Raw genomic sequence first — 25,801 nt, 5'->3', positions numbered from 1 at the left:
TTGTTAAAAGAAGGCTAGAGTGGTAAACATGGCACTGTCTAAACGTTTATGAGACACGTTGTTGGAATCAAATTCAAAATGTGCTAATGCATCTCTTAAATGAATGTATTACCCCGTTTCAAACATTTGACATATTAACCCCTCATAATGTAACATACTTGATACATCTGTTTTTGTGACTTCTATATCTTGAGTGTGATAGTTCTATGAGAGAGGCGTTTGTTGTATAAGTGGTTGCTGTATTTATGTATTGTAGTTGTCCCAGAAGCTTGAATATTGGATGAACCTGTGAGGCCAGCTTGTTTTACTATTTTGTAGGTTTCTACCAACACTACTGCTAATATTTCAGTCATCCCTTGCTTTGACTAATTCTTTAGATCTAGTAAAGCAAAATGAAATCTATAAGATTACTATTTACTTATAAATACTCAAATCTTATCCAAATCTTGTCTTACTGTGATGCTTTTTGTATACTTTGAACTGCATACATTAAACTGTTGTAGCTATTTCACACAATAAAGCAAATGATACATACAATCCTATATTTATTAACTACTAGCAGTAATATACAACAGCAGGATCCATGATATTGTGAAAGTTCATTTACACATAAGGAGCAACAGACATCTTTCTGGCCATGACCTCTGTCTTCCTTGGTTTTTCGAGAAAAGGCTTCTGTAAAAACTCCCATATTGCAGTGAATGTAGTAGTTTCATTTCTTTCTTTCATGACAATCAGAGGCATACCCACATAGCAGACAGGTCTGGCCCGGATCTGGTGTCAAGCTGGCACTTCTGACTGACTGGTGTCATGGCAGGGTGTATGTCAACCAGGTGTGGGCCAGGTCTGGCAATGATGACACTATTTATGTTCCCATTTTCCTATTTTAGTTAGAAGACCAAAATGCCATGTTGCAATACTATAGTATACTATAGTAGCCAATGTTTCAAATGCAGGCTTGAGAGTTTATGAGTGGTTTGTGAGTTTACACTTTATCCAAAACCTAGTGAGGGTTTACTCATGTTTACCACTGAGTGACTGTAGCTCAGGAGGTAGAGCAGGTCACCTACTGATCAAAAGGTTAGTGGTTCAATCCTTGGCTCCTCCAGTCTGCATGTCAGGAGTGTGAATGCATATGAATGTAGTTAGGAAGCAGTCAGCTTAAAGAAAGTCTGTGATTGGGTGAATGTGCCATGTTGTAAAGAGCACTTTGAGTAATCCGGGAGAGTAGAAAAGTGATATATAAGAATCAGTCCATTCACCGTCTGAACAGAGTTTCGTCATGTTACTTTTGCACAAAATAAATGCTGAGATGTGTGAGATACCAAAAGCTGCAGTTGCTCTGATATCACTAGAGGTGAGTCATTCCCCAGAGACTCCCAACTTTACAGCAGAAATTTGCTCATGGTACACCAGAACTGCAGTTCCTCTAATGACCACTTGAGACTGGCTTTATAAACGAGTCAGTCCCCACAGACTGATGTAAAAATGTCCAACTTCATTGCAGAAATAAACATGTTTACAGCCTGATACAAAAGCTGTTTAAACAACATCTTTAAGGGACTTGAATTGTGTTAAGGCTTAATGTTAGATGTATCTATTGTGTTAATAACTTTAATCCCTTTTTAATCTCTAAATTTATATTTTGAATTTTGATTGCAGCACAAATTTGGTTTTTAAACATTTTGCATTATTTTGGTAGTTATGGGCTTTGTGCTCACAGATGAGCCTGTTTTCCATGTTTCTATCTCATTTAGGAATCCCCAGTGAACCTCATCACTTCATGTTAACTTGCATGTGTCTCAGTGCTGCTTACTATTGTTGGTTGAGAGTGGTATTCATTTTCTCACAGAATGTCAGCCCGGTGAACTCATTAGCCTGCAGAGCCTGGAGAGATTCACAGACAAATCAACAAACATCACTCAACAAGAGTTTCATCTGAAGAAAAAGTTCTTTTAAACCCAGAGTACCAACCCTGCTCACAGTATGCATGTGTAAAATGTAAAAACTACTGAAGAACTGCTTTTTTTAAAACAAAATGTTCTTCCAGGTAAGGTGATGCTAGCATTATTGCACAGGAGTGAAAATCTACAGCAAGTTAAAAGGTTTTCTAAATCTTTGCAAATGCCTTCATATACTATCATGGTTTATTTCTAAAAGCTGATCTTACCTTATAACTGATAATCAGCACATCAATCAATCAAACTTTATCTATATAGCGCCGTTTCAGCTGGAGACACAAATCCTCTTTGGGGTTGTTTTAGGAAAGGTAGAGCCAAATGCAATACAAACTAAAAGCAATGATGCATTTTGAAAGTAATATACAAAATGTCAAAGAGAAAAAAAATAGCTTGTAAGCACCACAGGAGAAGAACCAACAGGGAAAAAAATAAATAAGCAGTAAAACTTTATGTAAATAAAGACGGCCAGATAAAAGATCCTAAAAAGAGAGAAACATTATAAAATAGAATAAAAAGTATGATTAGTCAATAAAACAATGTTGCAATGTTGTGCATCATGGTGTAGCCCAACTGAGCTCAAATATGGTGTAAGTAACTAAAGTAAGTTTAACAGTTTAGTCGGTTACAGGCCTAACTTAAGGGAAGGGAAGATTTCTAAGTGATTATAAAATTGCTGCAGATATAATAAAACTGTTAAAAATAGATGTAATTGCCAGTGTTTGTACTTACACTGAGGCCATATCTGGGTATACTTAAGTACTTTAACCACGCGAGCCAGCTGGCGATGGAGGGGATGTTCACTAGCAGTCCTGCAAAGATCTGGAGAAAAGGAAACATAGCAGATGAGGCGAGTGGCGAGGCTTTGTGTGGTAACTTCAGGTTTAGCCTTGAGTTTTCATTTCTTTCTGCCTGTATGCATAGAAGATCCCACATCTACAGAGGTTTTTCGCTTCCCTGATGAGTACCAATTTCAAAACCATGGTATTGATCTCTCAGCCTTTTACAGATCAAACAGAGCACATAGGCCTTGAACTTGTTGACCTTTCATAAAATTTGTTGAAATATTGATTTGTGTTTTTATAGCTGTTCTTTTCTTGCTCCCAGACTTTTACCTTTGCCAGAAATAAAACTAAGTCAGTCTTACATGTCACAGGAATACATTCCTTTATGAAATTCTGTCTAACTTCAATAACATTAGCATTACCTGTCTGACCATCATGAAGATTAAAGGTGTTAGTTATAACTTCTCTAAAGCTGATATTTAACTTCTCACTGTCAGTTTTTTCTAAGCGAGTTCCTCATAAATTGATGTAAATTCATATTTTTATAATCAAATAACTGAACATTATGAGATTTGCTTTAATTCAGTTTGCTGTAAACGTGTGTCAGAATCGCAGCCTGATGTTAAGGTGGAACCAGAAAAGGGAAAATATACCCTGGTGCATGCTTGCAAGCACAGTCCCATCATGGTTTTGTGAGTGTTTGCAGGATTTTGATGGAGATTACCATTACCTGTGTTATAAACACAGTTTGCATTCTGCACTTTTTGATGGACTTATTGACTAAGCCATTATTATTTAATACGTGATTTATTAATTATGTCTTATAGACTGTATACAAAAAAAGCCAAAAAAGTGTCTTCAACTGATTAGTAAAGCCTTGAGCTGACCACTTTTATGCCTTCCTCTTTACTTTTGGAGTCTTATGGAGTTGTGTGTATTCATTTTGTATTTGATTTTATGTTACATTTGTAATTTTGTAATAGTGTGCCTTCTTTGCCCGCTCTTCCTCGCCTGCTGTAAAAAGAGTTGGGGTTTTTTGTTTTGTTTTTTTATTTAAAGGGACTTTCGGGTCAAATAAAGCTTAAATAAAAAATAAACAAGTATGGTGATAGTCAGCCTGTGAAGCCGAAGGACACTTGTGACTCGCATGAAACAAACAAAACTATCGGGTCATGGATAAAGTTAAAAGTAGGGTCACTTTTCCATAACCTTCTGTACAATCAGACAGAGTCGGCGCCCCCTGCTGTCCATTAGAAAAAAATGCAGGTCTAGGAGACCTTCACATTGGCTTATCTTTTCAGAGCCAGAAGCTGCAGCCATCTTCATATATGCAGGCTCTGGGTGTGTATGCACTAATGTTTGGACAGGTGTATGCTGATGTGTGTGCATCACCATCATGAAGACGCAGGAGATCGTCATAAAGATGTTAGCGATGGCCACCACTGTCTGGTCAGCTGAGATGGCGAAAGCCATGGAGGTGGCGGTGTAGGCACACAGAGCGACGGTGAGCATGAAGAAGAAGAAAGCCCCAGCTGTCGGCTTCAGACCTGTACATACACAGACGAAATCACAAATCAGAGTGCCAGGGTTATAAATAGTAACAAAGATGCACAAACGGCACATGATACAAATCCTAACAAACCTGTGATGTGTAAAACAACCTGCATACAATTAAAGAATAAACACCAGGATAGCACAGCTTGTCTTCCACCTACCAACCATGAAGTATGCCACACAGGTGAAGACGATAGCGGGCATGGTCCTCAGCGTGATGATGTCAGACAGGATCTTACACAGGAAGTAGACCGATACCCTGTAGTAACCGCTGATATACTCATGACTGCAGAGAGAGAGGAGGACATACAGGAAACGTTGTGTTAAAAACGGCATCTGTGAAAACATAATGATAAATAGAGGTGAGTGCCATTGCTGCAGACCTTTAACTAATAAAGTTGTCAGAAGCATTTAATCTGAATTAGCAAGAAAGAAAATCAGCATAAAAGTGTAAAATGTCAAAAAAATAAAATGATTGTAAATGCATAAACTTTCCATTTTTAAAATGCTTCTTAATAATCCTACTGATCCTTATTAATTGAAAAAAAAACCATTAAATATAATGTGGTTTTAATAAGTAGATGATAGTTGTCATTATGATATAAAAGGGCACTGCAAGAATGTGTGTATTACGATTTCTCTTTTTTTTTGGCTAAACCTAAAATATTACATTTTGTGAAAGAAGAAGGCAATGAGAGGAGAACATATTGATCTGACTAAAAAAGAAAGTAAAGATGTGCATTTCCTGCAAAGAATACCGACTCGGGTCCCTGGATGATAAGCAAGTCCCAACAATTTCACTTCATGAACACATCTTTAAAGAAAGCAAAGATGCAAACTCCTCAACATGAATGAATGAGTGAATTTTACCCTCATATAATGAAAACCTTTCACCCCAAAGTGAATTAAAAAAGTTCCTTGAGTGTGAGACCCACGTGAAGATTTTCCTCTCTGCAATGAAGAGTTCAGCAGCCGACAGGGAGCTGAAACACTGATTCACGACGACGAAGAACAGCGCACCAGTCCTGGACACACAACCACACCATCAATAATCTCACATCCCAGATTCATTTTTATCATTTGTCTTTCAAATGTGACAAAGACAAAAGTACTACAGTAAATACCTGTTCTGAATCCCACTCGAATCATTCTGGACATTGAAGAAAAGGGCTCCAACAACCAGAGCGAGGAGGATTGTCACTGCTACCTAAACAGATTTTTTTTTAAAAAAAGACACTTATAACCACTTATCACAGTTATCAATGCAAGTTCATTATTCCTTGAGTTTGAGGCAGGGAGGTAGTGTGTTTCCCAAACCCCTTAAAATGATCTGATGATGCAGTTTCAGTTATTGACACCAGGTGCTGCTCCTGCTAAACTCCCACTGACTGATGACACGTGCACACAGGAAGAGATGAGCGGTGATGCAGTGACCACAGAAAAGCCCACAGTAAATTCAACAGCAGGCAAAATAACAGTCAAGAAAAAAAAAGAAAACTTTCAGATAAATTTGTAGTCATGTAAAAGACTAAGTGCCCCCTTACTGCTTCCGTAGGACTAAGAGGACAAACATCACCCACAAGCTGCTAATCAAATTCACTTGATTAGAAGTCTTGTTATATATGTTGTCTGTTCTGGAGACGTCAGATGTGCATTAACACAATGCCACAGTATTCCCAACAGTGTCAGTCCCAGACTGTGCAGTGATCAGAGAAACTGCAAAACATCCAAACATCTATATCACAGACTCTACCATCTTCAGTTAGCATGTATGTTAAAGTTCAAGCCAGTACAGTTAGAAAAACACTGAGCAAGTATGGTTTGTTTCAAAAGGTTTCATCCTTATATTTTGCTTGTTCTTATGTTATTGTATTTTTGCACACCTCTGTTACTTGTGAAGCCCGCACACAAGAATTTCACTCACATGTGCTGTGCCAGTGTACCTCCACATGTGATGTGACAATAAAAGTAATTTGATTTGAAAACTTTACTAGCAGAGAGCCAAAACCAAACTCGACATACCAGCAAAACACCTCACGCCAACTGTCGACCGGTGGTAGAGGGGTGATGAAGCGATGGCTCTGCATTATTCTAGGTCCTTTACCGTACAATGTAAAGTGACGGTTGTTGTGATTTGACACTATAAAAGTAAAAGTGAATTGAAAAAGACAACTGAGGGCTGCTTTTTCTCTTCACAGCCACAGGACTGACAGCCATACCAAAGTACTGTAGTGTCAAATGTGTGGCCATCTATCCTATAGCTAAATCTTGCCTCGCCCTGGAAGCGTCTAATGTTTGGACTTTTTGAATTGTTTATTTTATACTCAAGTATAAAGACTTTCTCTTGTAGTGATAATATGTATTTTACCATTTGTTCTTAATGTCATGGTTATCTGGGATTGTTCTTGAGTTTTTTATATCTAATTTCAGGTTTCAGTTATCAGCCTTCCCCTGTGTTCCCCGTGTTTTGTCATATTTCATTCTGTTGGTTTTACTTAGTTTTTTTGTCATAGTCATTCGTCTCACATGCCTTGTGCTCAGTTTTTCATCCTGTCTTGTTTTCCCTGATTATTTTCAGTTGTGTTCCCTGGCATCCCTCAGTTAATGTTTGTATTTGTTCATGTTGTACTGGTTGTCCTCCCTTGTGTTACTTTGTGTTACCTTGTAAGTAAATGAATGCCTGCAAAACCCAATGAAGTGAATAAATTCCCTCTTAGACAGTGAAGATACACATTCTCCAAACTGGACAGTTCTTGTTTTAAATAAGTGAATAAATAAAGTGAACTTTACACAGACTTACCTGAGCAATGGAGGTCTGCGGGTTGAGTATGAGGTTGCGAAATGTCCTCTTGAGAACCCATCTGAACTGCGTGAAGAAGCCAGTGGTGTAGGTGATGGTTCTGAAGGGAGTAGTAGTGACCACCTTCTTTCCCTGGACGATCCTCTCTGAGACAGACAGAAGGTGGCAACGGTTTGAATTAATTTACATTTAAACAAATGCTCATGTCTGTATGAACTAATGTGTTTTGTTCACATTTAAAGTCATTAACATGTCCTGTGAAGACAGGACAGCAAAGTTTCACAGTAAAACCAAAATAAAGACAACATCAATTTGAGACAATGTAGTCATTCGTTATCTCTTTGTGGTTCATTTACATTGGGATTCAATTATTTGGAGAATTTTTGACCAATTTGTACTCACTATACCCCTTTTTTGTAGCCATCTAGCTTTGTTTATCGGCACCCAACATATTTTTGTAACAGTTTCAGATACAAACATTAAAAATCAATAAAAACTGAAGCCTTCTTTTGGTACCCACCCAGCTCTGCTTTGGTCTCTTTGAAGTGTTGACAGTTTCTGTACTCCTCCACCAGTTTCTCCCCAATCCCTCTTCGGGACTTTGACATCGATTCTGAATCCAGCTCTTGATCTGGATCTGGACAAAGAGAGATCTTGTCAGGTCTACAAAAAATAGGGTTTTATATTATTACTTCTAATCATATAATCACTGGCATATGTCACAGAATCAGGATAAACTTTACAATTACAACTACAGTAGTGTGGATGTATTACTAACATGCAAGCTGCAAATATGTGAAATTAAAAAGCATTTTTTCTTTTTTTTTAAGCTGTCACTTGCATAGTGTTCAAAACAAGCCAAATATTTTAACCCAAACAAATTCAAACTAACGTCAAATCAAGTCTAAATAATGTCACGTGTCCTACAGTGCCTGAATGCAGCATGTGTTACAGGTTCACTTGAGGGAATTTTGATTTTGCACATCTTTCTGCAGCACTTTCACACCTGGTTGACCAGTGAATCTAAAAATGTATGTAGGACAGAAGAGGGCACCTTCATCCTGCTAGCAGCTTGTCCATAATTTGAGTTCATAACATTTTAAAATCAATGTACTTTTAGTTATAGTAAACATTTCTGTAAGTATTTTGAGTCATTAGTAATACCTTTTTGGAGAACAAAAAAGGGAATAAAGTCAACCACTTTCACCTAACCACTGTATGCTGGACAGCTGGTTAAAACGTATGTTTTGGTTTCCACATGAAAGAAGTGTAAATTTCTCAGTGCTCAAAAAGTTTCAGGAATATTTGTCTTCTATGGATGTTGTTGTTTCTCTTCTGTAACCTAATCATCATGACTATGATGCAGCTGATATCGTGAGTTAAACGCAGTCTGCTGAACAAAAGTTATTGTTCAGACTTTAATGATTTCATGTTTGAACTAACTAAAGTTTCACAGGATGAATTCTCAAAAAACTATTTATCTAATGTGCTTTTCTCAGCAACGTTTTATGTAACAGCAGAAAGCCCTACGAATATTATAGAGGGCAAAGTTATAGCTCCCAGCTGATAGTGGCAGAGTTGGACACTGGACACAGTGATACAGAAATGTGTCCATTTGGTGTTTTAACATAAAATGATGGTGCAGCAACTGGGTATCAGCGTTAGTGTAGAACAGCTGTTTACTGATACTGGATGGTGTTTGATGAGATGAAAAGGGAAGACTTGACACAACTTCTAAAAGCTTCTTTCTCTGAATTTTTTCCCCCCAATTTGTCCACACTCAACTGCAAAAACTGCATGTGATGGTTGTTATTATTGTGTGAATGCCTGTTTCTTTTTATTCTTTATACTTTATTCTAGTTGCTCCGTGGTTCTTCGGCATGAAACTACTTCCACAGTTTTTGTGCAATTTTCATTGTTCAAATTTTAAACTATTCTGCTGTTTCTGCTAATGCCGGCTTCGGTGCTCATAACGTCTATACTTTTTGAGATATTAAGGTTTTTATGCCATTTTAGGCCCATTTTGCTGAATGGGACCACATTATTAGTGTGGTCACTGATTTTGCTTGCCGGGGTAGCTGTGTTTTAGCTCAGTGAGATGAGCAGCCGTTCTCAGAGTAGGAGGCCCGGTTTCAAATCCCGCTTCTGGCAACATTTTTTTCCGATTCACAGCTTTTCAGCAGAAAAAGCTTTTTCACCTCTTTTCATCACAAATTGTGATGCTCATTCTGCTCATTTAAGCAGATTATTCAGTTTCTCCATATCGTCTCAGTATACTGAGAACTGGTTTGGCTCAGCGAGATGATTAACTGTCTTTCACCTCTTTTCAACACAAATTCCAGATTTTTTAGCTGTTTTCAGCACAATTTTTAGCTTCTTCAGCTCTTTTCAGCAGATTGTTCTCCTTCTTCTGCTGTTTTCCGATTCCACTACAAGGCATTCACACAGCATTTTTGCAGGAAATGCAAATGTTTCTAGTTATTATCATTATTATTATTATTATTATTAAGAGATTTTCCAAACAAGGTCAGGTTATAACCACGATGGCTTACACCTTGGAGGATCTTTTTTCCCCACTGCTGTCTTTTTGTCCAGAACAAACTTACACACCTTCTGTTTTCCCACTGTTGAGGGCGACGGCGGTCGAGTCTCCGTTGATGACATCCAGGAAGAAGTCAGCAGGGTTGTTGTGGGGCTCACAGATGTATCCTAGGAAACAGTTTTAAAACATAGTCACAAACATTGCCTTTCTGTCGTGTTGCATCTTGTTGGGTTAAAGTTAATCAGGCGTGCTTACCAATGTCAGAGAAGTACTCCAGTGCACTCCGTGCTGGGCCGTGATAAACCTGACATGTTTTACAACAGAGAGAAGAAGAATTAACATGTAAGTCACAGTTTCCTCCACAGGTAGCTTGAAGTTAGCTCAGTGAAAATGTTTAAGTCAGTGGTTCTTAACCTGGGTTCGATCGAACCCTAGGGGTTCGGTGAGTCGATCTCAGGGGTTCGGCAGAGCCTCCGCCGTGACATGCACGGCTCATTTTGTGCACCAGTAAAAAACATATCTATGTCTTGAATTTGAAAAACATATTTTATTTTTCACTAAAGAGGGGTTCAGTGACTGCGCATATGAAACTGGTGGGGTTCGGTACCTCCAACAAGGTTAAGAACCACTGAGTATTTCAATAAGCAGTTTTTAAAGGGGACCTGATGACCGTTGACTAGCAGGGTGAGGCTGTCGAAAAGGCGGTAGATGGTGTATCGAGGCTGGTGGATGGAGAGGATTATGGTACGACCATTGTTTGCCATCCTGGAATAACAGTAAAAAACTATTATTTAAGTTAAACTTATTCAATGGATTTTTTTTCATTTATTATAGTTATTCATTTAGTGATACTACTATTACTACTACCATATGATGCAGAGGGCTGCAGCTTGTGTCTTTCACCCTACATTGACAATTTGTTAACTGAAGTTACCTTTGGCCTGCCTTTCTTTCCATGTTAGGGCAGCCTTTGGTCTTCTCACTCATGTTTTTGGTTACCCTAACCTTTCACTTCATGGCAGATGTTTATACAGCCAGCTGTTCTTTACAGTCCTAAATTTCAGCATTTGTTTGGCCAGAAAATAAAGACCACATTGGGGAAGACCTCAATCATTCTGACCTGTTCTGACTCGTATAGAAGAACAGACTTCACATCTCTGTTGTGTTTTGGTCTTCTATGTGAACTGCCTTGATTTTCATGAAGGGCCAAGCCCAATCAAAGCATTCAATGCCTTTTACAATCTGATTGTATATATTATGTTGTATATATTATTGTATATAATGTATATATCCTCCTGGATTCTTTTATCTGTGCTGACCAGGTTACCGAGATAAGGGAAAACTTTAAGCATATGCCAGCTATTTGTCACCAGCAGTTAAATAGTCATAGGAGCGGTCTTAATGTTAATATGATGGCCTGAAGAAACTGTACACAGTAGTTTTTCAATAATGAGTTAAATCTGTTTGCTATTTAAAGGTTCTGTTTCTTGACTCTTCCCACATAGCAGGTCTGGCCCAGATCTCAAATTCAAATTCAAATTCAAATTCAAATTCAAATTTTATTTGTCACGTACACAGTCATACACAGTACGATATGTAGTGAAATGCTTGGACAACTGCTCGTGACCTAAAGAGAACAAAAAAGGAAAAGGCTATGAATAAGATAGGAAATAAATATGAAAAATTAAAAAGGGTAAATTTAACTAGGAAGGAATAAAATATAAATTAAGGTTAAAAATGAAATAACTGTACAACACAAATTAGAATGAAGGGTAAATTTAACTGGGAAGAATAAGATAAAGATAAATATATAAATTAAAGTTGAAAATAAAATAACTGTACAACAAAATACACAATATAGAACTATATAAGAATGTATGAAGAAATCTAAATATAAATAAATATATACACAATAACAGCAGCTGTACAAGTATTAACCGGAAATGAAGAATATAGTGACCAGTGTTGTGCAAAACCAAAGTCCAGAAAGTCCAGTGTGTGTGTAAGAACCATATGTGTGGGTCAGTACTGTGTGGTGGTGTGATTGAGAGACCGTATCGCCTGCGGGAAGAAGCTCCTCCTCAGATCTGGTGTCAGGTTTGTGAGTGTACACTTTATCCAAAACCTGGTGAGGGTTTACTCAACCTGACCACTGAGTGGCTGTAGCTCAGGAAGTAGAGCAGTTCACCTACTAATTGGAAGGTTAGTGGTTCAATTCCTGGCTCCTCCAGTCTGCATGTCAAAAGTATGAATGTAGTTAGGAAGCACTCAGCTTAGAGAAAGTGGGTGAATGTGGCATGTTGTATAGAGCATTTTGAGTAATCCAAGAGAGTCAAAAAGCGCTCAATAAGAATCAGTCCACTCACTGTCTGAACAGAGTTTTGTCATGTTACTTTTGCACTATTATGTTCCGGGACATGTTATTACATGGCTTGATTAAGGTACACATTAGGCTGACATCTGGGGCCAGAGCTGAAACTGTTCTGGGCCAGCACTGAGCTAGCATTGTGTCTGTAACTAGCCTTGTGCTGGCCCATTTGTGGGCCATCTCTGGCAAACCTGAGGTGCACCAAAGGGCCGTCATTCTTTGTGGTATGTGGGCCATGTGTAAGCACATTGTGTGGGTCAGATCTGGGCCATACCAGTTTTGCTATGTGATCGGACTCTTTGTTTCTTCTAACAGCCCAAAGACTGATTTTTTTGTGAAAAGATTTTTGGCAAAAACTCCAATTAATCTGATGCTTGTGCATCTGGGTCAATCTCTTTCCTTATTATTATGCTTTTTTGTTTTGAAAAAGGACGTTCCTGCAAATGAAGCTTCGTTTTGGTACTTTTGGTTTTATCTAGAGCATTTTCAGTTTCTGTACTGTTGTTTTTTACACTTAGGATGGCAACCTGGCAACCTAATTGGTAACCTAATGCAATTAAGCTCATTCAGCAAGTTAAGCTTTGAAGATTTTTTAACATTTTTAAGCATTTCAGACAAAAATCTTCAAATTTTCAGTTTTCACATTGCATTTTTGCTAGGAAATGCTTCTAGGTGCTTCTGCTCTGCTCCTAGAATAAACAGTAATCAGCGCTAGCTAACAGTCTCCAGAAAAACACAGACTCCATGTTTCACCAAGCGAACGTTGTCTAATTGAACCAGAATTCAGCTATGCAATGATTACATCAGTCCTTCTTGCTTCTTACTTAATCCCTAATAAAACATTTGACATTGGAAAATACAGTTATAGATAACGCCGCCCAGTTCATCCAAACTCCTGATGCAGATCTGGAAAAATGGCCATTTTTAAAAGTCAGTATCCTGCAAAATCATCACTATTTACAGTAGTGATGTTTGTGAGCTAGCTTGCCCAGTGACTTCACAGATTTAAGGACATAACTTCAGACTCAGTGTTAACGTTCAAGGTGTGGCCGCATGATATAGATGGGCATCTTCATGGCATCAGCACTAAAAATATGTGCGTTTTCACCTCTTGAGCAGCAGCAGCACAGAGTTGGCCGTGCTGGCGTCGAGGCCTGTGGTGGGTTCATCCAGGAAGAGGACAGGCGGGTCAATAATCAGCTCCATCCCAATGTTTGTCCTCTTCCTCTCGCCACCAGAAATCCCACGAATCAGCTGAGTGCCCACCTGCACAAGCACACTACAATCAGACTTTTTCAATCTGTCTTCCAGTTCTTCTCATGCTTCTTTGTTTTGTTTTTTTCTCATTTCTTTGCGCTATTTAATCTTTTGGATACTTTCATCCTTCCTATATTTTAGAGTCAGTTTTATGTATTCTATTATTCTTTTGTACCACTTCTTGACTAAATGTTTTATTTTTTTTATTGAAGTTTCTTTCGTCTCACCTTGGAGTCGGCCACTCGGCCCAGTCCAAGCTCCTTGATCAGTCTGTCAACTTTCTGCTTCTTCTCCTTATGGCTGATGCTTGATGGGAGCCGCAGGGCTGCAGAGAAGGTGAAGTTTTCTCTGACCGTCAGAGTCCCCATCACCACATCATCCTGCAGACAGGAAGCTACTGTTTAGAAAAAAAATCTAACACATTAAAAGTGACCAAACATTTACTGCTGCCAGATGCGTTTTGTTTCAAGGACATCTTTTTAACTCAGTTTAATTTCCACAGATGTGACTTATGACCTCAGTATTTCTAAAACAATTAACTTTATGCAACTCAAACAGACTTGGCCTAAGAAGCCAGTTTTATTGTTGCAGGAAATCTCTTCCTGCCCTGTCCAGGAAACTCTGCTAAATCCTGTAGAACTTCCTGCCTGCTTCACCCACCTGAACCACATAGCCAGACAGACACTTAAAGTTTGGGGGCTGAGGGGCTCCGTCAATCAGGACCTCTCCTGACAGACCTGCAGGGTCCTTTCTAGCTGCCAGAACATCAAGAAACCTAAAACAAAAAGGCAACATTCAATCACAAATTGAGTCCCAGTCAGGAGGCTTTATGCAGACATCAGCTCACACCATCTATAAGGATGGTTGCTTTCCTGTTACACACCATCTGAATTAGCAAAGGCAAGAATAGGCAGTCTTTGCTAATCAGCTGGCACAAATATAGACGGGAAGTTTGAACGGAAAAATAGCAAAACGTTCTTGTTTTATTTCCTGTAATGTCTTTTCCATGTGGCAGGAAAATTGTTTATATATTCAAACTGTACTGGATAGAAGAAGACCTTATCTTTCTGTGTACAGGCAAAGACACAAACATTTAGGTTTCCAGCAGTTAATGTGTACAATACTTCCTCTACACTGATGCGTCGACCACCAGTTGTTCATCTCTTAACAAACAAAGACGTTTTCTTCAGATTTTTGCTAAACATGAATGGAAAACATTCAATCCCGATTTCTCCCTGTACAAACACATTTGCAGCACTCACGATGACTTCCCGCTTCCTGTCGCTCCCATAATGGCGTTGAGACCTGGCTTCATGATCCCACTGAGGGAGAGAGCGACAAAAATATTATCAGCGGTGAATCTGTAGATGTGAGTTTCACATGAAAAATGTTTTAATAATTCATTTCATAAACAGCAGCCGGGAAACGTTTGGACACATTCAAGGGTTTCAGCTTCTTAAATTTTAAAATTTCCAGTTTTTTCTTTATTCTGTTTATTTTTCGCTATTTTTTAAATTTGAACTCTTGGTTGAATGAAGTCACTGTGGTAACTGTGAAATTAATCAGCAATAAAAATAATAAGCTTCATTTGCATGAAGCATACAGCTCTTGAAAATTTACATTCCTAAATTTTAATGGATCACTAATAAAGATTAAATGTTGATCTTATTTTTTACTGTGTAGGAATAATAAAATCTTCTTCTGAATTGGGGCAACCAAAAACTCCTGAAAGCAAAAACTCTGTGGTCATTAGTGATATCAGGGTCATTGTAGTCATCCCAGGCAGTATGCCACAGCTAAATCTCAGGGAAATAAGAGGAAAAAGAACACAGCAAACAGCAAAAACAAAACAATAAAAAAAGAACCCAATCGCCCAATAAAATATTTACTTTCTGTAGACCTCCATCCCACTCACTCACCCTCTCTTCTCTCTACCAACCTTCAGCTGCTTAGCCTAGGATTACAGTAATGACCCCAATATCACTTTAAGGCTCAGAGTCGCTGTTTTCGGAAAGCACTGGAATTCCTTCAATGAAACAAACAGTTCAAAAGGTTTGCAAAACACCTGTCTGACCCCAGTGACAGGTTAGGCTCTAAAAAGTAACTTCCAGGGTTACTTTTCCGTGGAAGTTTTCACAGGTTTTTTTTTCTGAAATGATGAAGCAGTTTGAGTTCTGCTTTTCTCTAGAGTGACTTTTGTATTTCTGAGGAACTGAAATGGCTTTTTCCAGCAAAGTTACAAGTTTAGTGGCCGTTTGGTTGAGGATGTTTCGTAACACTGTGATTCTTATTCTGCATTTTCCCTGACATGTACAGGGATGAAGACTTCCTCTTTTTTTTTTAACCCTTGTGTGGTGTTCATATTTTTGTTACTCAGCCAGTGTTCATGGGTGTGGTGGACCCGCTAGAGTTTTGGCTTTCCAAATTAACACTATCAAACAATTTTGTGTTAAATTACTCAACAGATGTTTACTTCATCCCAATTACAAGCCATATGAACAGCAAACATGGTTAATTTTTTTCCCTTTACCTTTGTTAGATCACATTTATGAATTGATGTTCTTCTCGGTTTTTTTTATAAAATAGTATAAAAAAATTAATCTGTTATAATCGAGTGGAGTGAGTGGAAAGACACAACACATTTACACATGAAGCAATATGTTTCACAACTAAATGGGATCAGCTGCTCATCAATGGTGACATTAGGCCCAGGTTTGTAAAACAGGGAGGTGGTGCCCACACTTATCCCACACTGTCCTGATGGCAGCTAGCTTGTCTCTCTGCCGTCGAGCTAGTCTGTCGTCTCGGTTATCAAAACGGATAATCCTGGAAATTTTGTGGAAGTTTTCCAGAGACATTGATGCACGGAAAGGTTCTTGCCGGTTTCTGCATCCCACAGGGATTCTGTGGATTCCCCTTTGGACCTGAAAACTCCTGCAAGGATAAGAACCCCAAAGTAGGCCTTTGGAGTTCTTAGATGAATTTGGTCTCCTTCCACCTCTCTCCAAAAACACACCTTCCTTCTAGGTTACTGCAATCCAGAATAATTTTCTGGATGGAATCTGGGATGAAAAGCTCCAATGAAGACTTGATGTCCTGCACATGAGTAACTGTCAGCCGTGTTGGCCCTGGCTTATCACAGTAACAGCTCTGCAGGGTGGCTCATTTCTTGGGCAAGAAGACCATTCAATTTCACCAGTTATTGACATACATATTTCTTCACTTGCTGTCTGGGGCTCATCTCAGGGGGAGATGAGACTGCATACAGAGCTGAAGTTCAGAGGCTGTCAGATTGGTGTGCAGACAACAACCTGGACCTCAATACCACCAAAACAAAAGAACTGGTAGTTGACTTCAGAAGGAGGAAGTCCGAGCTGCAGCCTGTCAGCATCAACGGGGAGTGCGTGGAAAGGGTCTCCAGTTTCAAGTTTCTGGGTGTGCACATAGACACAGACCTCCAATGGAGCTCTAACACCTCTGCGGTCTTAAAGAAGGCCCAACAGCGTCTCCACTTTCTGAGAATCCTCAGAAAAATGGACCTGAAGAAGGAGCTGCTGACCGTCTTCTACCGCTGCTCCATTGAAAGTGTGCTGACATATTTCATCGGTGTGTGGTTCTCCAGCTGCACCACAGCACACAGAAAGGCACTCCAGAGGGTCATCAACATGGCCCAAAAAATCATTGGACATCCTCTTCCCTCCCTGAAGGACCTGTACAGCACTCGCTGTCTCAAGAGGGCACGCAGCATCCTACGGGACTGCACACACCCAGGACACCGGGTGTTTAAGCTGCTGCCGTCTGGCAGGAGGTTCAGGCTGCTGAGGTCCCGAACAAATAGACTCAAGGACAGCTTTTACAACAGGGCAATAGCCCTGATCAATGTAAATAGCTGACCTGACTGGATACCTCCCTGGACTTTTTAGGGGGAGGTAACAATGTTTAAAACAATAACAATAATATTTATATTTATAACAAGGTGCAATAATAATTAATGTGCAATAATAACAGTGTGCAATACACATACACTTATTCTTCTTTTTTATACTAAGTTAATATACTGTGTTGTGTTGTTTGTTACGTTGTGATGTGTCATATCGTGTCGTGTTGTGTTATATGTAGTGCCGACGTAGGACAGTTTTTCCAATTTCATTGTACTACTGTACTATGTATGACTGTGCAATGACAATAAAGAGTTATCTTATCTTATCTTATCTTATCTTATCTTATCTTATCTGGTGGGCTTGTTCTGGTCCTGGAGCTGGCTGCAGATGGGGTACTCGTCTTTGTTTTGTTACTAAATGGTGCTCAACCTCATCCTCTTCTTCAAAGTCACTGTCAGACTCTGAATTTTCAGAAATGTGAAATATTCTGAAACCTCTTTGTCAACATCATCATCCGAAGCTCCTCTCTCTTCCAAAATCAATTGGATGGCCCTCGCAGCAGATAATCTTTTGCCATCTTGATCAGTTGTGATAAAGTCTTATTTATAGTATTATGCCCCTAATTTGCAGGAGGGACAGGGTATGAGAAAATAAAATTTGGATCCCTCAAGAAAGAGGGTAAAATATGTGGGAATGTCAGAGCAGACGTGTTGATAGTTGAATTTTCAACGATGTTGCAACTTTGTGCAGGAGCAGGAGGGGAAGAAAACACTATCAGCAGCACCAGAAAGGAGGAAGACAGAGTGTGGGAACACAGGACCTACACTTTCAACACTTTTATTAGACCTGGTGGACACCAAGTGGACACCTTGTATGTAATGTAAATGCGTTACTGTTTTACTGTTTTGGAAAAGTAAAATTCATTTTTAGTCACTAGGGATGGGTATTGATAAGATTTTCACGATTCCGATTCCATTTTCGATTCTGTTTAACGATTCGATTCTTTATCGATTCTTTTTTAAAAAGGAGAACACTAAGGTCGATTAGCTTAGAACTTTGTTTTATATCTTCTCTTTGAACAAGATAGAAATTTACAAGTAACATGGCCTTACAAACCCAACAGTGAGATCTTAAGAGATCCAGCCTACAACTCTTCAATGGGGTGTCACAGGGTCCCCAGGAAAAAAAATTGTAAATGTAAAATAATAAAATAAATATTCTTCTGTAGCAATAACAAAGTATAACATAAATTGTTCTGTGGCAATTACACAAGAATATCCAGTAATGTCCCTGCCTACAATTAAACACCTTCACTTACCAAAAATCGGGGGCATCTGCTGTGGCAAATGGGTGCAAGCCTTTTACCACAAACTTAGTCTCTGCTCGGTGACATTAGTCTATCCTGGCCTGAAAGGAGACACTACCGGTAGACTGCAGCAAGAACTGCCAGCATCTGAGCCAGACAGACTCTGTCTCTCTCATCATGATCACCTAAATGCACAGTAATGGCAGGTTTTGTAATAAGGCAGATCGCGCTAACATAATATGCACTGTTAGTTGATTATTTACCTGCCGCATTAACGGGAGAGGACGTGCAAACGTTAGCGCTGCTGCTGGGTTGAGATTCACGAGTCCGGAGCGGAATTAAAGACACGACATTCATTTACGGTCATCGTGTGTTTTGTGAGCAAATGCTTTTGCATATTCGTAGTGTTTCCTCCCTTAAATGAAATATCTACTTTGCAAGTACTGCAAGTTGCCCTGTTGTCATCCGTTCTCATAAAGTATAACCAAACTTTTGAGCGTTTGAGCCGCTTTCGCGCCGTGTTTCCTGCCAGGTAAATGATGCTCCGCAACGTGGTGACGTCATTCGGGGCGACTGGAATCGATAAGGGAATCGTTTGCAAAAATGGCAAACAATTCCAAGGAATTGAAACAGTGGGAACCGGTTCTCAACAAGAACCGGTTTTCGATACCCATCCCTATTAGTCACTCAGTCATTTAAGTGAGTCTGAGAAACACAGGGAGGTGACTTCCTCCTGCTCAGAATCTGTCCTGTCATTGATTCAGCAGAAAACATGACTGCAGCGTTTGTTTAGATTCCTGCAAATGAGAAGCTTGCCATTCTTTTCATTGACATTTAGAGGTTTTCCCCCCTACATCCCATTGCACGTATGTGCTCAACAAAGCGTCATATATTTTGTTACATTTTGTGTTACACTGTAAAATAAAATGAACTGTCTCCATATAATGACACACTTTTAAAAATTACTCTGCTCAAAAGCGATGTTTAGGGGTTTTTTTTATAATTATGTGATCCAAACGATACCTAATAACTAAGACAAATTAACAAGTCCTGGGAAGCTCCTTGTTTCTCTGTTAAGTGAGCAGGAAGTAGTACCTCTCAATGGACCACTGAGTCTATGTTCCAAAACCTCACGTAGGGTTATAGGCACCTCTCAACTGCCAGAAAAGAATGATATCGCAGATAAAAGTGGTTGCTGAATTTCACTGATATTCCACAATCTCTGGTTGCCTCATTACAGTTTTTCTCTTCCTGTTTAAACACCTCTTTAGAGATACGGTGAGTTCAGACAGCCAAAGATATCTTTGTACAGTACAGTTGCTACTCCTTTGTGGTGAGAGGAGATGCCTCCCTTTGGAGATTTTGAGTAACCCGAGGAAGACCCAAAACTCACTTGAGAGATTATTTGCCTGGACTAGCAACATTGCAGGGAAAGAGTCTGTGACTACCCTGGACAGCCTGCCACCACTGCAAAATTAAAATGGATGAATGACTGGATGGACAGACGGCCAAGTTTCCCACTTTATGTGGAAGTAGACAGTAACTAAGACTACGTTCACACTGCAGGTCTTAATTCCAATTTTTTGATCAAATCCAATTTTTTTGTCTGCTTGTTCACACTAGAAATAAAATGTGACAGCAAACACGCTATAGTGTGAGCCCTCAAAGCGGCCGCGCCCCAGGTCGGATTTGAAAATATTGGATTTGTGCTGTTCACACTGTCATACCATGATCGGATATGGGTCGCATAGGATCAAAAAAATAAATCCGATTTGATACGCTTTCGCCTGCAGTGTGAACGTAGCATTAGTAACTCAAAACACATAAGAACATTAAAACAAAAACAAAAAGTGTAATGCAATGTAAAGGGAAAAATTAAATACAGTATATTTGTCCTTCACATGTAATCTGCATTCTTGTGTCTATTTGTTTAACTTACAAAAAGTCTCACTGCTTTTTAGCATTAGTATCCTGTCCCATGCAAACATACTTTCTGCCTCACTCACGGCCCAATGGGTGTCTTTTCAAAATCGTGAAGGACCTCGCTCACAGCATCTCATGCTACACCAGAGTAATTTGATCAATTTTTATTGATCAAAAAAAAATTCTTGCTTTTTTTTCTTTCACTATCTACTTTGCAAATGACTTATTTTTTTACACACTAGGTGTAGGGTAAAAAAAACATTCTAGTAATGAAAAGAAAACTGAGGGCGTACTGTTGAAACTCCACTTCTTTATCACATACTGACGTATGTCTGAGATTAAATGCACAGATAGGGTAAGTTCACTGCTCTACCGAGCTGCTCTAATGGACACAGTGAATGGATGGATTAGCTTGAAGAAGAAGGCGACTTGTTAGCTAATCAATCCAATGACACTTCACCTACTAGTGATGGCCAGAGGGGCCGATGGTGCAATATGGCAGCCTCGCTTCTGTCAGTCTGCCCCAGGGCAGCTGTGGCTACAACTGTAGCTGCCTCACCAGTGTGTGAATGTGAGAGCGGATGAATAGTGGAATTGTAAAGCGCATTGAGGGTCTCAAAAAGCGCTTTATAAATGTTATAAATATTATTATCTCTCATCCAAGTGACTCCACTACAAAAGGTGGATGAAATCCTGCTTTGTTAACTTTACCTTCTTTCTATATCTTCCTCTCGTCCTTTGTTTATCAGGCTTTCCTTTCCACATCTTATCACAATTCAGAATCCCTTGCGTGTATTCTCCGCGTGACAATGGCGTTGCTGATAATTTAGCTTCCATTAAACCCAGACAGGTCAGTTTCTGGCCTGATTATAAATGCACAATCATAAATGATGGTAAAGTCAGTTTTAATGCGCTCCAGTATGAGTATGTGTAAGCACATTGTGTCGGCCAGATCCCGGCCATACCACTTTTGCTATGTGGGATAAAGAGTAACGGTGGTGTCAAGTGGTGGCAACACTTTCTTGGCTTTTTTTAACCACGAGTAATATTTTATTATATAATATTAGAATGCTAAACACTGACAGTAACACTAGTTTCAATGTATATTAATCTTCCTGAGCACAGTTTCTCACTTAACACACAAGCTTTGTCAATTGTCCTGTAGTTTTATATCTTTGTTGAGCTTCAGTGAATATGTGATTTTAAGTCAGTAGTTATTATTTTGGTTTTGGTTGGGAAAGAAAGAAGTGTGATGAATGTTTAGCAAATTATGTACGTGTCAGTTTTTTCAGTGTTAGTTCCTGGTTATGCAAATATGTAAATATAAACGGTATTAAAACGCTGGTCTTAGAGAAGTTCAGCACCTCCACACTGGACAGTTGAAGCTACCAGCTGATACTGAAAAGAAATAGGAGAAGATATTTGATGAAAGATTTTTAATTTTGTGATTAATGCTTAGTTGTAGCTTCATTTAAAGGAAGAAGAGGTTATGAATTGGAGCCAACACAGGAAGAGAGATTGAAGCCATATGTGTAGAGGAATGCGGTGACATACGACACTTCCTCTTATTCTTACAGACAAGCTGGTGTTCTCTCTCTCTTTCTCTCCTTTTATGCAATGTCTGCATTTCTGTACATACTACCTCCTTTGTCAACAGGCAAGCTAACGGTCTCTTTCTCCTTTCAAGGAAAATTATCAGTTCCATACATGCCACTCCTATTTTTGTGGAGACTTGCTTTAAGTATAAATAAAGGACGTTCTGGATGCCCTGGGCGGTTTTTCTGTGTCTCATCTGTTGTGCACGTCAGTACAAAGCAGATCGGACCGTTGACTGCCCATGCACATGTAAAAAATAGATATCTGAGTTGTGAGTTTCTTTATCTTCTAAATAATTTTCTCTTCACAATATTCTTCAAAAGGTTTGTGACAGACTCCCAGATTATCTTGTGTCCTTTCTTTAATGAACTGCTAGACATTTTAGATTTTCTTTTTCAACAGAGATACTAACATTACCATGAAGCTGCTGACTGTGGCTGCACTTATTTGTGCAATGATGGCTCTAACCATGGCTGTTGGTGAGTATTGCAGCATAATCTATCTATCTATCTATCTATCTATCTATCTATCTATCTATCTATCTATCTATCTATCTATCTATCTATCTATCTATCTATCTATCTATCTATCTATCTATCTATCTATCTATCTATCTATCTATCTATCTATCTATCTATCTATCTATCTATCTATCTATCTATCTATCATCTACATACACTGATGGATTACAACAATAGTGCTTACCCAGCTCGACACATGTGCAGTCGTCATTGTGGTCACATAACTTAAACAGTCCTGTGTCTGACTGCTGCACTTTCACAACCTTAAATAAACCACTAATTTCACTGAAATGTAGGTCGCTTCTCTCAGACTCATCTAGTGGATAGTAGGGTCTGCAACTTGTAGTACAAAAGATGTATTAAAGTGTCTTGCTGTTATAAAATCTATACTTAAATCACAAGTAGACCATGCTTTTGTGATCCGTGTCCTTCATTGTTGGAACAAATGCAATAATTGCAGAATCACTTCCTAAAACAGATTTTCAAAGACTTGTTTCTGACTGATTTTACAGTTATTATTGACAGTTTGTGTTTTGAATGTTGCTTCTTTTTTCCTTTCTTGCTACCCACCTTTGTTTAACCACTGTTTGACTTCCTGTTTTATTTCACATTCCTTTCTGCTTTTGGTTGTTTGTTAAAGCACTTTGTAAACTTTTTTAGGGCAACACACACACACATATGAATATGTATATATGTGTATATGTATATGTGTATATATTTATGTATATATGTATGTATATATGCATATATATCGCCTCTGTCAGTGCGCCCCAGGGTGGCTGTGGCTACAATGTAGCTTGCCATCACCAGTGTGTGAATGTGTGTGTGAATGTGTGTGTGAATGGGTGGATGACTGGTTGTGTAAAGCGCTTTGGGGTCCTTAGGGACCGCTATACAAGCGCTATACAAATACGGGTCATTTACCATTTATGTATATATATATATATATATATATATATATATATATATATATATATATATATATATATATATATATATATATATATATATATATAGCAAGATGCTAGCAGGCAAGGCATACATGGAACGTGTGTGTGTGTGTGTGTGTGTGTGTATGTGAATCACTTAACAAATATTTCACTGTCTACTTGCATGACTTGTCAGTGATTGTTTATATCATGATTAAAAATACAAAATCTGTCAACCAGAGATACATGTACAACTATTCATTTGCTCCCAGCCAACAGTCACCTGGTCAAGAGGTCCAATGGTTGTCCTAATGGTTGGACTCGCCACAGTGATCGCTGCTTTTACTACGTTCCAACAACCATGAGTTGGACAAGAGCTGAGGTGAGTTTCTTTTTCTTTTCTGATTAAACCACTTTTAACTGTTACTAATTACATTAAAAATTTCTGCTCTCTGTCACTCTCCACTGAAGAGAAACTGCTTGTCCATGGGGGCAAACCTTGCATCAGTGCACAGCAGCAGTGAGTACCAGATAATTAAGAGACTGACTGCCCATCATGACTACCCCGAAACTTGGATTGGAGGAACTGATGCACCCCAGGTATTTTGTTTATTATTAGACAGTATTTGTTAGGTGTCTAATAAATTCAGTCAGAACCACTGTAGTCAAAATTATTTTTAAATTTCCACCTGCAGTGATTTATATCTAATGGTATGGCATGGCTATGAAGGTACCTGGTCTTTTCTGTGCACATGTTGTAAGCCTAAGTCAGAAGACAAAACACAACAGGCATAAATGATAACCTATACACTATGTCAAAAATATATGAACGGCAGACCTGGGGTTTAATTGGATTTAAATATGGGTTGTAGACAATAGTGAAACTACCAGTAGGCTAAAGGAGCTTAAAGAGCATGCCCAGTGTGAGAATTTCCAGTTTTTACATAGAAGGTTGCGTGCTCAAAGTCAGATGATCTGCTAGAACTGTGGCTATGCTTAACATTTTGGCCGCCCTGAACTAATGTGTTCAATTTCTGTCTTCTAGGAGGGTATTTGGTTGTGGAGTGATGGCACCAGTTTTCACTATTCACTCTGGTGCCGAGGAGAGCCCAATAATTATCGCAATCAGCACTGTATTCAGATGAATTATGGAGGTAATTTAGAAAACAATAATTAACATGATTGCTCAATGTGTTTGAAAGGTTTACGTGATCTAAGATAGAAGCTAATTAACTAGAGTTTAGGTTTTTGACTTTTTTAACATTTTACTGACTTCTACTTGTGAACCTTTCAGGTTCCAAGTGCTGGGATGATGTGTGGTGTGATGATCATTTGCCATCTGTCTGCGCCAAGAAAGTCTAATGTTTCTTGGACTGACACTGATGTATGATGGTGTTTGTGTTTCGCTAGCTCTTACTTTATTTTATTTCGCAGCATTATATTTTTCCTCTCTACAGCACCCAAAGAAAATCAACAATCAACACAAGTTGGGCTGTCATTAAGGCCATGTGACTTTAGTGGGAGCAGACTTGTTACCAAAGGGTTGATTTTACATTTTTCTTCTGCAAAGAAAACTGTTCTCTTCTTTCTTTAACATTGAAGCGTCAAGCAAGCATATCTCTGTGTTATGTCTTTTGTTTTGAGGTGTATATACATATTTACCAGATACATATATTAATATTTGTCTACTCTTTTATACATGTGTTAGTTCAATTACCAACTTTTTAAAAACTCATCACACATTCAGCAAACCTGGGGAAAAAAGTGCTAAGATTTGTTATACAAGTTTGCATTACCCATGTATCCTGCAAGCCCATAGATTTATATATGTGTCTCCATAAGTTGATTCTGTTCATCTGGACGTAGCAACGTCCAGATGAACAGAATCAACTTTTGGAGATGTACTTACCTGGATGATTGAGCATGCATCAAGACGTTTATATATGTGCTGTCAGATTAAGTGGGCATGTGCTGACAATTTCATCTATTTTTACTATGTGATTTCCTGTCAACAATATTCCTACTACAGCAGTCCTATCTATTTGTGAGCCTTTCTATATAGCTAAAAATGAAAAGAAATTTGTATACACAGTTCAATAAAGAGCATTACAATACAAAGAATTGTATCTGTAGCTTACTCTGTGTGCGTGTGCCCATCTCTGAGAGCACAGAAATCATAAATTGAAACCCAATATCCATCATAGTGAGGATAATAAAAGACAACAAAACTCTGACAATTTTAGGCAAACTTTGGAGTGTAAATAACAGTATTTAGAGAGGCAAAGAGAGGAGATATCAAGTGTACCTGGGGGCACCTGAGTGGAGTCAACACCAGAAAACTGGAAGAAAGTAGACCAACACCTATACCACCACAGGCAGGC

General features: G+C 38.8%; 2 protein-coding genes across 4 annotated transcripts in view; one reads left to right on the top strand and one right to left on the bottom strand.

Moving 5' to 3' along the window:
* LOC113019020 (ladderlectin-like) overlaps positions 1-25,538 on the top strand; it is a 33,072-nt gene extending 7,534 nt beyond the window's left edge. The window contains exons 1-6 of one of the 3 annotated variants that reach the window (XM_026162508.2): positions 21,986-22,293; positions 22,373-22,449; positions 23,693-23,802; positions 23,892-24,020; positions 24,466-24,574; positions 24,715-25,538. In XM_026162508.2, the coding sequence (XP_026018293.2) occupies positions 21,992-22,293; positions 22,373-22,449; positions 23,693-23,802; positions 23,892-24,020; positions 24,466-24,574; positions 24,715-24,782 (795 nt within the window). In that variant the 5' untranslated portion in view covers positions 21,986-21,991 and the 3' untranslated portion in view covers positions 24,783-25,538. Of the gene's footprint in view, positions 1-21,985; positions 22,294-22,372; positions 22,450-23,692; positions 23,803-23,891; positions 24,021-24,465; positions 24,575-24,714 lie in introns of those variants that run through there. The other 2 variants (XM_026162509.2, XM_080293014.1) reach the window with 2 other exon arrangements.
* LOC145421907 (broad substrate specificity ATP-binding cassette transporter ABCG2-like) lies at positions 1,347-15,236 on the bottom strand. Its single transcript, XM_080292879.1, has 15 exons — positions 14,527-15,236; positions 13,925-14,039; positions 13,492-13,644; positions 13,116-13,273; positions 10,302-10,404; positions 9,895-9,943; positions 9,708-9,806; positions 7,618-7,734; positions 7,098-7,243; positions 5,422-5,504; positions 5,233-5,322; positions 4,459-4,583; positions 4,136-4,290; positions 2,691-2,780; positions 1,347-1,887 (listed from the first exon to the last, which is right to left on the bottom strand). The coding sequence occupies exons 1-15, from the start codon at positions 14,577-14,579 to the stop codon at positions 1,816-1,818; spliced, it is 1,608 nt and encodes a 535-aa protein (XP_080149005.1). The 5' UTR covers positions 14,580-15,236; the 3' UTR covers positions 1,347-1,815.
* Positions 25,539-25,801: the final 263 nt, after the last annotated feature.

Source organism: Astatotilapia calliptera, chromosome 3 (genome assembly GCF_964374335.1).
Source record: "Astatotilapia calliptera chromosome 3, fAstCal68.1, whole genome shotgun sequence".
Lineage (NCBI taxonomy): Eukaryota > Metazoa > Chordata > Actinopteri > Cichliformes > Cichlidae > Astatotilapia > Astatotilapia calliptera.
This window is presented reverse-complemented; position numbering and strand designations above follow the sequence as displayed.

Bases quoted from the DNA above. Each gene is read 5' to 3' on its own strand.
- LOC145421907 (XM_080292879.1), bottom strand. From the start codon at position 14,579: ATGAAGCCAGGTCTCAACGCCATTATGGGAGCGACAGGAAGCGGGAAG. The intron at 4,291-4,458 runs GTAGGTGGAAGA...GTGTATGTACAG, and splicing joins TGTGGCATACTTCATGGTTG to GTCTGAAGCCGACAGCTGGG. The intron at 2,781-4,135 runs GTGATGCACACA...CCTTTTCTCCAG, and splicing joins TCTCCTGCGTCTTCATGATG to ATCTTTGCAGGACTGCTAGT.